Source organism: Microcaecilia unicolor, chromosome 1, assembly GCF_901765095.1.
Source record: "Microcaecilia unicolor chromosome 1, aMicUni1.1, whole genome shotgun sequence".
Taxonomy (NCBI): Eukaryota; Metazoa; Chordata; class Amphibia; order Gymnophiona; family Siphonopidae; genus Microcaecilia; species Microcaecilia unicolor.
Genome location: NC_044031.1, coordinates 580,255,813 through 580,272,482, shown reverse-complemented (window position 1 = coordinate 580,272,482; position 16,670 = coordinate 580,255,813). Strand labels below are relative to the sequence as shown.

Below are 16,670 nucleotides of genomic sequence, written 5' to 3'. Positions count from 1 at the left end.
GTGGCGTGCAGCGGCAGCGAAGCGCGTGTTCTTCGCTTGGCTCGCCTTTGGCCTTCCCTGTCTCTCAAGCTCTGGTCCCGCCCTTGCCCCAGAGCCTACTTTCAAATAGGGCTAGACACTATGTGAAATAACACAAACCCCTGCAAAAAGACACCCAAAACCTATACTGAAAACTTCCCACACCATAGCAGCCCTAACCCACCTATGAAAAGATGGTACTATAAATATTACAGTGAGACCTAGAGAAGTATTTCCCCAGGTGGTCCTGGAGTACCCCCCCCCCCCTTGCCATTCAGGCTTTCAGGCTATCCACAATGAATCTGCATGAAAAAGATTTGCATGTAATGGAGGCAGTATATGCAAATCAATGTCATGCATATTTATTGTGGCAAGGGGGTACTCCAGGACCAACTTGGGAAATACTGCCCTAGAACACAAAACTTACACCATAACAGCCCTAACCCACCTATGAAAAGACAGTGATATATATATATATATATATATTACACTGTTCTCTGGAGCACCAGTTAACCTCCTATTGGGGAAACTGGAACAAGCTGCACTGTTACACATTCCTAAACAGATACTACATGCTAGCAGAATCCTTCACTTCAATCACACATGCAGAACATGGACAGATCCTCATCTATATAACATAAGAGTAGCCATACTGGGTCAGACCAATGGTCTATCTAGCCCACTATCCTGTTTCCATTAGTGGCCAACCCAGGTCACAGGCACCTGGCAGAAACCCAAATTGTGACAATATTCTATGCTACCAATCTAATACAGAATAAGGAGCCACAAAAAAAACAAAAGAAAACACCACCAATAACCACAAAAATTGAAATAGAGACGCCCCTCCTCTCTGCCCAAGGAAGCCAGACTCTATGAACAGTGCAATACTGGTGAAGAAGAAACAGAAATGCATTTTCTCCTGTACTTTGCAAAATAAAAATAGAAAAAAATGTACATTTTACAAAGCAGGTACATCTCGGTCCTTACAAAGTATTAAATAAAAAATATTTTTCTACCTTTGTTTGGGCATTTGTCTGGTCCCAATCTTTTTTTTTTCCATGTTCCATGAGTCAGCCTTACAAATTCTTTTCCAGGTTGGCCTTTCCACTTCTTCTCTCGCCTCTTGTCTTCTTCTTTTCCTTCTCTACATCTATTTGGCACTGATCTTTCGTTTTGTCCCCACTATCAAATAACTGTGTATAGAGCTGCCAAGTGATCCAGTTCCAGAATGATTTTTCAACCAATCTTAGTGTGAACTCGCACCCCAAATTCATGTGGGATTTGCAGTCCCTGATTCTACCCATCAAAATCTGTGCTGCAGTACATCCAAAATGGCTTATGAAAATAAACTCAGACCCGTGTATGGTTGCTGATTTCAAGGTATCGGAGATGTGCATTTTCAAATACTGTCATATCCTATATAATAATTTCCAACTCGAACGTTCTGAAGCTGACTCCCCGTGGCACTGAAGGGTTCGTAGTGTCTGTGCAGTTTGTAGGGTTCGTGCTGCCTGTAATCATCTTTCTATCTGTCCCGCCCTCGTTATGATGTCGAGGGCTGAACACTGAGAGGGAAGGGGATGCGCTGCTCTCTCCCTAGCCCCTCCCGAGTCGCTGCTGGAACCCATACCCCGCCCAGAGCTGCACTCACCCTCCCCGATGGACACACCCCACAGCCACACGTAAGCCGTCCCACCAACCTCCCTCTCCTCAACCCGTGCCGGAGGGGAAGACTTCAGGGTAGTGAAAACGACCACATGAGCAGAAGAGACAGGAGAAGACGCAAGACTCGCGCGGGAGGGGGCAGAGAAAAATATTGCATGTGGCGCATAGGCACCATTTTTTCTAAAAATCTGTTTAAGGGAGTGACCGCTCCCCCTGCACCCCATCTAGCTATGCCACTTTGTCAAACCTCCACCAGTGTCATGGGATATCAACGTCGTTCTCACCCAGCTGATGAAAGCTCCTTTTGAGCCACTGAATTCCTGCTATCTGATATACTTGACCTGGAAGGTGATTTTCTTGGTGGCTGTTAATTCAGCTCATAGGATCAGTGAGCTTCAGGCCATAGTAGTGGATGCACCTTATACTAAGTTTCATCACCACAGAGTAGTCCTCCGCTTGCACCCTAAGTTCCTGCCAAAGGTGGTGGTGGAGTTCCATCTGAACCAGTCAATTGTCTTGCCAACATTTTTTCCCCGTCCTCATGCCCACCCTGTCGAAAGCAGCTTGCACACGTTGGACTGCAAGAGAGCATTGGCCTTTTACGTGGGGCGGACGAAGCCCTTCAGACAGTTCGCCCAGTTGTTTGTTGCTTTTTATCCCAACAGGAGGGAAGTCTCCAAATGGCTAGCAGATTGCTTATCCTTCCTAAGCTGGACTGACTCTGGAGGGCCATGTCATGGCTCATATCATCAGCCATGGCTGCGTCAGTGGCTCACTTAGTATCCTTTGAAGAGATTTGCAAGGCTGCAACATGGTCTTCAGTCCACACATTCATATCCTTGAGCAGGATACCCGACGCAACAGTTGGTTTGGGCAGTCTGTGCTTCAGAATCTGTTTGGGGTTTGGAATCCAACCTCCCACCTAGGCCCGTTTTATTCTGTTCCAGTCTGCGCACTCAGCTAGCTGTATATAGTTTCAGGTTAATCTACGTTATGGCCTCGCCATTGCTTGGCCCAGTTCACCAATGTTTGTTTTGGGTGAGCCTGGATGCTAGGGATACCGACTTGTGCGGATAATACAGCCTGCTTGTCCTCGGAGAAAGCAAAGATACTTACCTGTAGCAGGTATTCTCCAAGGACAGCAGGCTGATTATTCTCACAATCCTACCCACTTCTCCTTGGAATTATTTATTTGCTTATGCTTTAGACTTGACTGAGGTATGCGCTCGTGTGGCGGATGGGAAGTCAGTCCACACACCGCCAGAAGGCTTCGGTAAAGTTTTTTATTTCTATTTGCTATTTTAAATGCCGGTTCCCGGGCCAACGCGGATGTCGAGTATAAGCAGCCTGCTGTCCTCAGAGAATACCTGCTACAGGTAAGTATCTTCGCTTTCCTTTAATAACAGCAGAAAGCACAAGGAACCTTTGACAACGGGACACAGTTCTTTTTATTAAAAGCAAGTTGCCAATGTGGACCCAACACGGGCCGTGTTTCAGCGCACAGTGCCTGCATCAGGGGTCAAATATGATCTTTTGTGAAATGAATACTGTATGCATCAAACAAATACCTTTTCATGAAAATGAAGCTGACCAATTCCATCCACTTGAAAAGTGGTTATTTAGCGCTTTGAGAGCAATAGATGTCCCTTCGTAGTTGAATCGAGGAACAAACTACAAAGGGATGTCTTAAACCATTCTAGATTTATACCATGGATGTACCGTCTGAAAAATCTTACACTTTGGTATTGTACATCTCACTCTTCAGGGGGGTTCAACCTTGGCATCTCTGGCAAAGAGTGAGACGTGCTGCATTGTGGGGGGGGGGGGGGCAAGGAGGGAGAGAGGTGCTGGACAGGTATTGAAGAGATTCAATGAGGGGGGGGTGAGGAAGAAAGAGGGCACGGAGAGGGAAAGAGGTACTGGTCTTTGGGGGGGGGGGGGGGGGGGAAGGTTAAGGAAAGAGAAGTGCCAGGACGTGGGAAAAGAAGGAAGAGGTGCTGGTCCTGCAAAGGAGTGAGAGAGGAGGAAAGTTTGCTTGGACCCGGGAGGGAAACAGAGGGAGGGAAGAGAGAGAGAGAGAGACAGGCTGACACGTGGGGGGAGGAGAAATAGGGACATAGATGGGAGATGCTCAATATCAGGCTCATTTTTGAAAAAGGACGCCGCCCATCTTTCGACACACATCAGAAGATGGCCGTCCTTCTCACAGGGTCGTCCAAATCGGTATAATCGAAAGCAGATTTTGGACGTCCCCAACTGCTTCCCGTCGCAGGGACGGCCAAAGTTCAAGGGGGCGTATAGGAGGCATAGCAAAGCCGGGACTTGGGCGAGCCTAACAAATGGAGGTCCTCGACCCATAGTGGATTTTAAAAAAAAAGGGCGTCCCTGATGAGCACTTGGACAACTTTACCTGATCCTGTTTTTCTTACAACCAAGGCACAAAAAGGTTGCCAAAATAACCAGATGACCACCATAGAGAATTGGGGATGACCTCCCCTTACTCCCCCAGTGGCCACTAACCCCCTCCCACCTTCAAAAAAACATCTTTACATAAGTATTGCCATCAGAGGTGTATCTGAACTGCGGCGGTAGGGGGGGCAGAGCCAGAGTGAGGGGACACATTATAGCCCCCCTTTGCCGCTGCCGACCCCCCCCCCCCCCCCCCCCCCCCCCCCCCCCCCACTGCCGTCACTTACCTTTGCTGGCGGGGGACCCCAACCCCCGCCTACCAAGGTCCGCTTCCTCCTGCCGCTGACTTTAAAAATATTTCTTCAGCTGGCGGGGGACCCCAACCCCTGCCAGCCGAGCCGAGGTCTTTTAAGTTCTTCGTCCTCGTGCTGTTCAACTGTGTGCTGAATCCAGTTTTGGAGTCTGACGTCGCAGCACGTTGTACGTGCAGGACGTCAGACTCGCAGACTCTGTTTCTCTGAGTCTGACGTCCTGCACGTACAACGTGCTGCGACGTCAGACTCCAAAACTGGATGCAGCTTTGAACAGCACGAGGACGAAGAAGAACTTAAAAGACCTTGGCTCGGCTGGCGGGGATTGGGTTCCCCCGCCAGCAAAGGTAGGTGACGGCGACAGCGGGGGAGGGTTGACGGCGGTAGGGGGTCCAGGGTGAAATCTGCGGGGGCCCAGGCCCCCGTGGCCCTACGCAGATACGCCCCTGATTGCCATACTGGGAAAGACCAAATGTCCATTGAGCCCAGCATCCTGTTTCCAACAGTGGCCAATCCAGGTCACAGATACTCGGCAAGATCCCAAAAATGTACAAAATATTTTATACTGCTTATCCCAGAAATAGTGGATTTTCCCCAAGTCCATTTAATAACGGTCTATGGACTTTTCCTTCAGGAAGCCGTCCAACCCTTTTTTTTAAACTCCACTAAGCTAACCGCCTTTACCACATTCTCTGGCAACGAATTCCAGAGTTTAATTACACGTTGAGTGAAGAAAACGTTTCTCAGATTCGTTTTAAGTTTACTACATTGTAGCTTCATCACATGCCCCCTAGTCCTAGTATTTTTGGAAGTCGTGAACAGACACTTCACATCTACCCATTCCACTCCACTCATTATTTTATAGACCTCAGCTGCCTTTTCTCCAAGCTGAAGAGCCCTAGCCGTTTTAAAATATTTTGTTGCCATCCTCTATGCCAGCCTCAGATGTCATACTCGGGTCCATCACAGCAGTATTCAGGTCCCTGGAGCAGTTTTAGTGGGTGCAGTGCACTTGAGGCAGGTGGACCCAAGGTCATCCCCCTCCCTACCTATTACGTTTGTGGAGGAAACAGCGAGCCCTCCAGAACCCACCATAAACCCACTGTACCCACATCTAGGTGCCCCCCTTCACCCAGAAGGGCTATGGTAGTGGTGTACAGTTGTGGGTTTTAGGGGAGGGTTTGGGGGTGCTCAGCACACAAGGTAAGAGAACTATGTTCCTGGGAGCATTTTATGAAGTCCACTGCAGGGCCCCATAGGGTGCCTGGTTGGTGTCCTGGCATGTCAGGGGGACCAGTGCACTAGAAATGCTGGCTCCTCCCACAACCAAGGGGCTTGCATTTGGTTGTTTCTGAGATGGGCGTCCTTGGTTTCCATTATCGCCGAAAATCAAACGACCAAGTCTAGGGACGACCATCTCTAAGGACATCCCTGACCGTATTATCGAAACGAAAGATGGACGTCCATCTTGTTTCGATAATACAGGTTTCCCCGCCCCTCCATCGGGACGTTTTGCGAGGATGTCCTCAACAAAACTCGGGCGTCCTTTTCGATTATGCCCCTCCACAGCATGAAGACAGAGTAATGCTGGGTCAGATAAATAGGGACACAGAAGATGGATGGTGGATATGGAGAGAAAGGAAGTGCCAAATGGACAAGGAGACTCTGACAAGACAGTTAAAAGAAGAAAGCAGAAACCAGAGTCAAGGACCAACACAGTAAGAAAAATAAAATGACCAGACAACAAAGGTAGAAAAATAGTTTTATTTTCTATTTATTGATTGGAGTATGTCAGTTTTTGGAATGTGCATTGGCCAGAACTAGTTTTAAACATGGCTGGGGCCCGCAAGAAAAAACTCACTCATTGGCCTTCAATCTCCAGCACTGCGGTGCTAAATTTGCAGCCTTGGATTGGGGTCACTCTTGATGTCTCTGTAATCAATATTATTTCACACTGTTATTGTTTTTTGGAAGGGGGGTTCCCCTGTCTTCATATTTGTGTAATCCACTTAGAACTTAAGGCTTAGCGGAATATAAATACTTACATTTTATTTTTCTGAAATTAAATGGCACTTCATTTTCAGCTTTTCCATGAGGCAAAGAGAACAGCACCAAGTATACTTTACATTCCTCATATCCACTTGTGGTGGGAGACAGTTGGATGCACGCTGAAGGCCACATTCATCACTCTGATAAAGAACGTTCCTTCTTTCACACCGATATTGCTACTTGCAACCTGTGATGTACGCCATGAAGATCTACCAGACGAAGTAAGTCTCTTCCTTTAAAAGTAGTTTCCAACATTGTGACCATTTTAACACAGCTGTGCTTAACATTCAGAAGGTAGCAATGACTCATCACTTTAACACAAAAAAGCATTTTTACATTTTGCAGGTACAAGAACTTTTTGTGTCAGATTATGAAGAAGTTTTTCAAGTCTATCCACCTGTTAGTGAAGAAAGACGAATGTTTTTTGAGGATTTGATTCTTAATCAAGCTTCTAAACCACCTTCATCAAATAAAGCAAGTTAGTGTTTGGATGTTAGCAAAGTTTTCATTACTAGACTGGTACTTGATGTAATTTTTCTTATTTGTACTTTTGCTAGTATTGGTACTTCTTCTAAATGATTGTAGGTTTATTCATAAATGTGTGAATTTTAGTTTTGCAGGCACTAGAAGTTTTGCCTGTTGCACCTCTACCTGAGCCACGACCGCTGACAGCAGAGGAACTAAAACAATTGGAGGAACAAGAAGAAGATACACTCCGAGAATTGAGGCTCTTCTTGAGAGATGTTACACATAGACTTGCCATTGATAAACGTTTCAGAGCATTTACAAAACCTGTAGATCCAGAAGAGGTAAATACTGTTTTGTTTTTCCTGGATTTGGTAAATTTGATGATTTTGGCCACAGGTTCTCAAAACGTGGTACACATACCCCAAGGTGTACGCAGCGCCCTGGTAGTACATCATAGCCAAATGCCACATCTCTCCTACCCTCTGTCCTCTTTTTTCCCTGGTCCAGTGGCAGCTCTCCCTTTTCTGTCCCCACCCCTGAGACTAGCAGCATCTTTACCTTTCTGTCCGCACTCTCCTGGCTCTCGGTCATCCTAATTTGCTTGGATCGCTACCAGTAGCAGCAACAATTCAAACAGGCAGCCTCTTCTGATGCAACTTCCTGTTTCTTTGAAGGTGGGTCGCATAAGTATATAAGTATTGCCATACTGGGACAGACCAAAGGTTCATCAAGCCCAGCATTCTGTTTCCAACAGTGGCCAATCCAGGTCGCAAATACCTGGCAAGATCCAAAAAAAAGTACAAAACATTTTATGCTGCTTATTCCAGAAATAAGTGCAGTTTCCCCAAGTCCATTTTAATAATGGTCTATCGACTTTTAGGAAGCCATCCAAACCTTTTTTTTAAACCCTGCTAAGCAAACTGCCGTTACCACATTCCCTGGCAACGAATTTGAGTTTAATTACACGTTGAGTGAAGAAAACTTTTTTCAGATTCATTTTAAATTTATTACTTTGTAGCTTCATCGCATGCCCTCTAGTCCTAGTATTTTTGGAAAAAGTAAACAGACACTTCACTTCTACCCTTTCCACTCCACTCAAATAGGCAGCCTAGCCTAGGTCCAAGGCCGCCTATTTGAGTCGCTAGTATGCCGCTACTGGCAGCGATCCAAGCAAATTGGAACAGACTGCAGGAAGGGGGAGACAGAGGTGCTGGACTAGGGAGGGGAGATGAGAGGGAGTTAATGCTTCAAAGCTGACAAATAGTGCACTATAAATGGAACATTAATATTCAATGCAGCTTCTCTATACAAAAATCTTGAATAAGTCTAGAAATGTATGACAGCTTCAAAGTGCACATGTTATTTCAAGTCCAAGGTGTGTATTGTAGTTGCTTCTAGGTAGGTGGCCATGTATTTGGAGAAAGAAAAGAGATATGAAGATGGATGTTTGGCGGGTGCATTATTCTTGTACTCTCTCCCGTCTTCCCACTTTGTGTACCTCCTCATATTCTTGCTTTCCCACCTTTTTCCTTCTAATCCCTCCGTGAACTCTCCCATACATTCTCTCTCCAGTCTTCCCATTTATTTATTTGTTGCATTTGTATCCCACATTTTTCCACCTATTTGCAGGCTCAATGTGGCTTACAATGTTCCTTCATGGCATTCGCCATTCCAGAGTAAAAGATACAATTGGTGTTACATAGAGAACATGGATGACATAATTGAATTAAGCAAACAGATATAGTAAGAAAACATTCAGACTATAAGGTATAGTGTGGTGATGTGTTACAATTTCAGTTATTGATCATTGTGTGGAGGAGTGGCCTAGTGGTTAGGGTGGTGGACTTTGGTCCTGGGGAACTGAGGAACTGAGTTCGATTCCCGGCACAGGCAGCTCCTTGTGACTATGGGCAAGTCACTTAACCCTCCATTGCCCGCCGCATTGAGCCTGCCATGAGTGGGAAAGCGCGGGGTACAAATGTAACAAAAAAATAATTTGTGGTATGCCTTGTTGAAGAGAGAGGTCTTCAGAGATTTATGAAAGTTAATTTGTTCGTAAATTGTTTTTAAGTTAAGTGGCAGTGTATTCCACAACTGCGTGCTCATGTTGGAAAAGCTGGACGCATGTGTTAGTCTGTATTTTAGTCCTCTACAGCTGGGGAAGTGAAGATTAAGGAATGTGCGGGCCGATCTTTTAGCATTCCTGGGTGGCAGGTCAACAAGTTCTGACATGTAGGCTGGGGCGTCTCCGTGAATGATTTTATGAACTAGAGTGCAGACCTTGAACGTGATACGTTCTATGAGAGGAAGCCACTGTAGTTTTTCACTTAGGGGTTTTGCACGTTCGTATTTTGTTTTTCCAAATATGAGTCTGGCTGCAGTGTTCTGGGCTGTTTGAAGTTTCTTGATGATTTGCTCTTTACAGCCAGCATTGAGTGCATTGCAGTAATCTATATGATTCAGCACCATTGAATGTACCAGGTTGCGAAAAATGATCCTTGGGAAGAAAGGTTTTACTCTTTTGAATTTCCACATTGAATGGAACATCTTCTTAGTTGTATTCTTCACATGACTTTCAAGTGTAAGATTTCGATCGATGGTAACTCCAAGAATTTTCAAGGTGTCTGAAGCGGGAAGGGAAAAGTTTGGTGTGTTTATAGTAGTAAATTTACTTGTGTCATATTGTGAAGTAAGTATAAGACATTATGTTTTTTCTGCATTAAGTTTCAATTGAAATGCATCCGCCCACGAATGCATGATTTGGAAGCTTTGGTTGATGTCATTGGTGATTTCCTTTAAATGTAAATCGTGACATCTGCATATATGTATGGATTGAGGTACTGATTGGATAGTAACCTGGCTAAGGGTGTCGTCATTAGGTTGAAGAGGGTTGGCGAGAGGGGAGATCCTTGAGGGACTCCACATTCAGGTATACCTCATATTCTTGCTTTCCCACCTTTTTCCTTCTAATCCCGCCGTGAACTCTGTTCACCCATACATTCTCTCTTCCTCCATGCTGATACCAGCTTGGCAGACAAAGAGAGGCCTCGGGCTAGGTGGCAGTGGAAGGGCCTGGCATTTCAACTTGCGGAGCATGGTTATTCCATTGCCATTTTTAATTTTATTTAGTGATTTGTTACACTACTCGGTTACTTCATAACTAGGAAGTTAACAAAATAGTTAAACTGAGGCCAAAAATAACACATGTAAAAGGGAGAAGAGTGCAACCAGAAAAAATAGAGTAGAGGGACAGCCACAAAAGTGGATAGTGCTGTACCATTGTGAAGTACAGCAGATACTTACCTGTAGCAAGTATTCTCAGAGGACAGTAAGTCATTCATTATCATGTGGGTGACATCATCCAGGTCACCTAATACGGAGCAAGCTACTGGAGCTTTAAGAGCACGCACAGCGTCCCCACCACACATGCACAAGTGCCTTCCTGCTCGCTGCAAGAGCGCGAGACCATCAGTACAATACTATACCATACCATAAAAGTGAGACAACTCCAAGGGGAGGTGGGGAGGGGTCAGTATTTTCACTTTCTCTGAGAACAAGGAGGCCTTATTCTTACATGTGGGAATCCCTAGCTACCAGGCTCACCGAAAACAACCACAATAGGTCAATTGGGTCTCACAATAGCAAGGACGAAAGAGTAATCTGAAATTATGTACAACTGGGTGAGAGTGCAGCCTGGAACAGAGCAGAAAAGGGCCTAGGTGGTGGAGCTGGATCCTAGACCCCAAATAAATTGTGCAGAACTGCTTGTCCAAACAGACTATCACATCTGATATCCTCCTCAAGGCAGTAATGAGATGTGAATATGTGGACTGAAGACCACGTCTCAGCCTTGCAAATTTCTTCAATGGAGGCTGACCTCAAGTGGGCTACCGACGCAGCCAAGGCTCTGACATTGTAGGTCTTGACATGACCCTCAAGAGTCAGCCCAGCCAGGGCATAAGTGAATGAAATGCAATCTGCCAGCCAGTTTGAGATTGTGTATTTCCCAATAGCAACCCCCATACTGTGGGATCAAAAGAAACAAAAAGCTGGGTGGGACTATCCGTAGGGCCTAGTCTGCTCCAAGTAAAATGCCAGTGCTTGCAGTACAAGGTGTGCGCTTTCACCAGGATGGGCATGTTGTGTGGAAGATCGATCAACTGGTTCAGATGGAACTCTTGATACCACCTTAGGCAGAAACGTAGGGCGCTTGTGGAGAACTACTCTGTTATGATGAAATTTAGTGTAAGGTGGATCTGCCACTAGGGCCTGAAGCTTACTGACCCTGTGAGCTGAAGCAACAGCCAACAAAAACAGGACCACCTAAGTCAAGGGTAGGCAACTCCGGTCCTCGAGAGCCGTAGGCAGGTCAGGTTTTCAGGATATCCACAATGAATATGCATGAACTTGATTTGCATACACTTCCTCCATGGTATGCAAATCTATCTCCTGCATATTCATTGTGGATATCCTGAAAACCTGACCTGCCTGCGGCTCTTGAGGACCGGAGTTGCCTACCCCTGACCTAGGTCAAGTACTTCAGATAACAGGAATCTAGTGGGGTGAGGATGACATTTGAGGTCCCATGACACAGGGATGCTACGACTACTGCAAGACACTTGGTGAAAACCCTGGGAGCCGACGCAAGGCCAAAAGTCAACAAGCAGTACTGGAAGTGATGTGTCCCCAGCCTAAACCGAAGATACTTCTTGTGACCTGGAAGTATTGGGATATGAGGGTAAGCATCCTTCAAGTCCAGAGAGCGTAGACAATCATTTTTCTGAATCATGGGAATAGGGCTTCCCAGGGAAAGAATCCCGAACTTTTCTTTGACCAGGAATTTATTTATGGCCCTTAGATTTAAGATGGGATGCATTCCTCTCTTCCCCCCTCCCCCCCCCCCCCCCCCCCCAGTTTTGTTGATCACAAGGAAGTACCTGGAATAGAATCTCAGCCCTTCTTTGCCTGGTGGAACAGGCTCGTCCACATAGGCCTTTAGAAGGGTGGAGAGTTCCCTTCATGCACCTGCTTGTACTAAGCTGAGGTGAAGCTGTAAAAAAAAAATTCCACCAAGAGCTCAGAGAGCATGGCTCGGATGCAGTCATCAAGAGGCCATCTGGAAAGGCTGGGATGCCAGTTTAGAGAGACTGCTGAACTGCCAAGGTCAAGACAGGTGCCTGAAATGACTGTGTGGAGACCAGCGCATCGGCACCTTTTGTGTGGAGTTGGAGTGGTCCTTCTGGCACTGTGCATCAAGGGGGATCAATGCTACTGCTTCTTAGCCTTTGCCTGATGCCGGTCATCGATGTGCCTTGGTGCCGAGGATGAAGTCGAATCCCTACATCCCCTAAATGTCGGTTTCAGGTCTGATTGTGACCAGTCCCAGGGGCCCAGCAAAGTGGTTGGCGTCGAGGCAGGTGGAGATGCACTTTATGCGTGTCCACTCCCAGTGTCTGAGAAGGCTTCTCAGCCATATGGACCAATGCACTTGATTCTGTTGTAATTCCCAACACCAATGCCAAGATTACGAACCAGGCTCCGAAAATCTTCTCTCTGAGCCTCTCTGTCTAGCAGGGTTCTTTTCTTCACACAAAGGCGAAGAACACAGCTGGAAGGGTTATGCTCAGGTCCCAAACACTGAAGACACCAAGAACAGGAGTTTCTGCCAGACATGGTCCTATTGCACCGGCTACAGCACATAAAACCACTAAGAACCTTTGATGACATGGAAAGGAAAATAGCCATGGCCAAATCAAACGGCTCGATGGTGACTGAAAAAAGAGGCACGACCCAGAAAAATCAAGGGAGACTTACTCGAACGGAGGTCTAGGAGGGCCTACTGAGCACGCCAAAAATAAAGGAAACCTTAAAAGTGGGGAAAAATAAACTAAAACTATATGGGAAGGGAAAGGGACCTTTCCGAAAAAGAGAACAGTCAGGGCAAACAAATCCAAAGGGAAGGCACAAAAATCGAAAAAGTATGCTCATGCACCAGATGCTGTGAGGAGCATTGGACAATCGCATCCTCTCCTCATTCAGATGAGAAGAGAGTGGTCCCACGCTCTCAAGGAGGGCGGGAAGGCACTTGCATATGTGTGGTGGTGATGCTGCATGTGCTTTTAAAGCTCTAGTAGCTTGTTTAAGCTCTGCACCGGGCGACATGGATGACATCACCCACATGTGAAAATGGCCTGCTTGTCCTTGGAGAAATAATGCTAGTGTTAACAATACTGGTTACAAAGCCAGGAAAGGTCTTCAGCCATAAGATAGAATCTGAATAGTGAGTTTTTGTAGGCATACCTTGAAATTCTGGATGAATTCTTCACTTCTAAACATAGCGGGCATGGAGTTCAGAGTGAGAGGCCTAAAAGGAAAACAGCTCTTCTGGTTCTTTCAAGATGAAATCTTGAGGGTGAGTGGAACAATCAAGAGATTGCCTTGTGATAAGGAGAGAGTTCTTGAGGATATGTAAGAAATAAGTAGTGTAGAAAGAGTGGCATTCTTAAGGAATGAATGCAAAGGACTAACAGGAGTATTTTATTTGATTCTAGCAAGGATGGGAAGCCAGTGCTGCTCATTGAGCAGAGGGATAACATGATGTCACAACAGTATTTTGCAATACCTAAAGACATTTTGAGGTTAGATTAGGCAACAGGCTAGAAACAGCAGGATTCAAAACATTCATTTATGCTGACAATGTTACCATATACATAACCTTCAAAAAGAACATTAGACATCTTACAAAAGGAAAAACTTAGCTTAAATTTGATGGAAACCTGGGCCTCAGAATCCAAGCTAAATAAAGAACTAAATTCATGATCATTACCAGCCTATTTGACCAAAACTACAACAGTTTCACAATTAACACTTCATTCCCCATTGATGACAATCTGAAAATTCTAGGTATAGTCATAGACAAACGTTGAACATTTGATACTCAAGTTTCCTCAATCACAAAATCTTTCAGGTCTCTTTGGAAACTAAAAAGGATCAGACCCTATTTCTCATCAGAAACATTATTGCTTATATCTGCTTATCTAACTCTCGCTTATGATATTCTTTAGGACATTCCCAACTACCTATTATAAGCACTGTTTAATACTTATACCTATTTGTTCTATTTTGATTAAGCTACTCTGTATACAACACTAACTGTTTTTCTCCAATCCATTTTCTACCAATAACGACACATTGTAAGCCACATTGAGCCTGCAAAGAGGTGGGAAAATGTGGGATACAAATGCAATAAATAAATAAAAATTAACATTATCCCAATTTGATTATTGTAATGCCATATATGCTGGCTGTAAGGGTACCTGCTGAAAATACTCCAAACAGCTCAAAACACTGCAGCCAGGATCATATATAAAATCTATCGTTTTGAAAGGGCCTCCCCTTTATTAATCAAATTACACTGGCTTCCCATCAAACCAAGAATCACCTTCAAATTATGTATCTTTATCTTTCAAATACTAAATGGCACAGCTCCAGACATGGTACCATTAATAAACTTACCTCAAAGAAACACTAAATATGAGGCAAGAAATTATCTCAGACTACACCTCCCAAATTGCAAAAAAGTGATCTACAAAACTGTCCACTCTGCAGACTTCACTTTCCTAGGAACCAAATGGTGGAACTCCTTACCACCCAAAATAAGAAATATACAGGAATATACTAGATTCCACAAAATCCTAAAATCATTCCTATTCAAACAAACCCTCACAAAGAATGACCATATCTCAAACAATTATTACCTGAATTGGTTATTACTCTATTTACCATTAACCTTTGCTTCATGTACAATTTCTCATTCATAATAGATTTTCTAGATGTTAAACATCCATAGCTATCCCAGTATGTATGTTTGATATTGTGTTGTAAAATTGGATTCTTACAACAAATTACTTTCTTATGCATTATTCTTTGTTATGCTGGGCTCGATGGACCTTTGGTCTTTTCCCAGTGTGGCATTACTTATGTACTATGTACTTATAGTGTTTATTGTAAGCCACATTGAACTCAAACTTGTTTGGGATAATGTGGGATATAAATGTCACAAATAGATTAAGTTGAGTCAACACAGAGTGAATTGCAATATTGTAATCTGATTACAAATGCATGAAGAATTTTAAGAGAAGCAGAGTCCAAACTTTTTTGGAGACCTATTTCTGTGAAGGTTGATAAAGTATTTCTTAGAGAGAAGAGATATGAGGAAACTTGACTAAAAGAGTGCCTAGGGTCAGGGCTGTGATTTTACACCAGCTGCAGCAGGGGACGGCATGATGGATGCTCTATTTTGAGAGAAGCACACCACTCCACTTTTATCTAGATTGAGTTGAGGTTTGTGTTAAAGCAGCTAAGAGGCCACCACATTAAGGTAGTGGTTAAGTCCTAACAGTGATGGAGGGGCCAACTTGGGAACAAATCAATTGAACATAGTCTGTGTACACATGTGCACTGAAACTGAGGCTTTGAATGAAACTGGCTAAGGGTGCTAGAATATTGAGTAGTGTTGGAACTAGATCAGATCCCCATGGGACACCAGATGGAAGGAATTGGCCCCTCTGTTGCATCAGCTACATTGGTTGCCAATGCAGGCACAAGTACAGGGTAAAATTTTATCTTTAGTAAATTGAGCTGTTTGAGGGCGTTCTTATCAGTGTTTTGGAATAATGCTTGTCATGAATAAATATAGTAACATAGTAAGTGATGGCAGATAAAGACCTTAATGGTCCATCCAATCTGCCCAACAGTCACATTCATTCTCAATTCTAGATTGTCAACAGTGAACATGGTGATATATACTTGATCATGGTCTTTCTTTGTTTCTGGGACATAGATCGAAGAAGTCCACCCGGCTGTGTCCTTATGTTCCAACTACTGGAGTTGCCTTCAAAACCTATCCACATCCCTCTTGTCATTTGCGAGACAGAGACCATAAAAGTCTGCCCGGCACTGTCCTCGTGTTCCAAATTACTGAAGTTTTCATCGAAGCTCTCTCCATCCCATCCTAAACCGGATTGCTATATGCAGCACTCAGACCATAAAAGCCAGCCCAGCACCAGTCTTAGTTGATACAACCAGAGTTGCCATCTAAGCACTATGTAATATGCAAATTCATATGCAACCCTTTGTTTTTTTTTTGTTTTTTTATACTATTCATTTTCTAATTAAAGGTCCTCTGTGTCCATCCCACGCCATTTTGAATTCTGCCAGTTTTGGGGGGGTTTTTCTCCACCACCTCCCTCGGAAGTTTTTAAACATCTATAGTTCTCTCTCCTGTCCCTCCTCTCCTCCAGTCTCTTCTCATGTCTTTTGGCGCAATCCTCATATCATTTTTGTCACTTGCTGGGACACTTCAAGTCGTCTTATATCTTTAGCAAGATACAGCCTCCAAAACTGAACACAATACTCCACTGTGGGACTCTGCATGCAAATCTATCACATGAATATTCATTGTGGATCTCCTGAAAACCTTACTGGCTGGGGTGCCTCCAAGACCAGGTTTGGGAACCACTGGCTTAGCGGTTGTCACAGCAGTGCTATGCAGACTGGGAGTTCATGTTTCCCTACCTAGATGATTGGCTGGTCAAGAGCACATTCAAGGAGGGGGGCCCAAGAATCCTTTGCAGAGCTATTCGGTTGCTGGATCTACTAGGTTTTGTCAACTGCCTCGAGTCCCATCCACTCCCTGTTCAAAAATGGGAGCTCATAGGAGCCCAGCTAGACTCGTGCCAGAACTTTTCT

At 44.6% G+C, this 16,670-nt stretch overlaps 1 protein-coding gene across 3 annotated transcripts in view; it reads left to right on the top strand.

Annotated features, from left to right (window-relative positions):
- Positions 1-16,670, top strand: part of ATAD2 (ATPase family AAA domain containing 2) — a 393,801-nt gene that overhangs the window by 300,347 nt on the left and 76,784 nt on the right. For 2 of the 3 annotated variants that reach the window (XM_030218745.1, XM_030218753.1), the window contains exons 19-21: positions 6,488-6,673; positions 6,780-6,930; positions 7,065-7,261. In XM_030218745.1, the coding sequence (XP_030074605.1) occupies positions 6,488-6,673; positions 6,780-6,930; positions 7,065-7,261 (534 nt within the window). The remainder of the gene's footprint in view (positions 1-6,487; positions 6,674-6,779; positions 6,931-7,064; positions 7,262-16,670) is intronic. The other variant, XM_030218736.1, reaches the window with a different exon arrangement.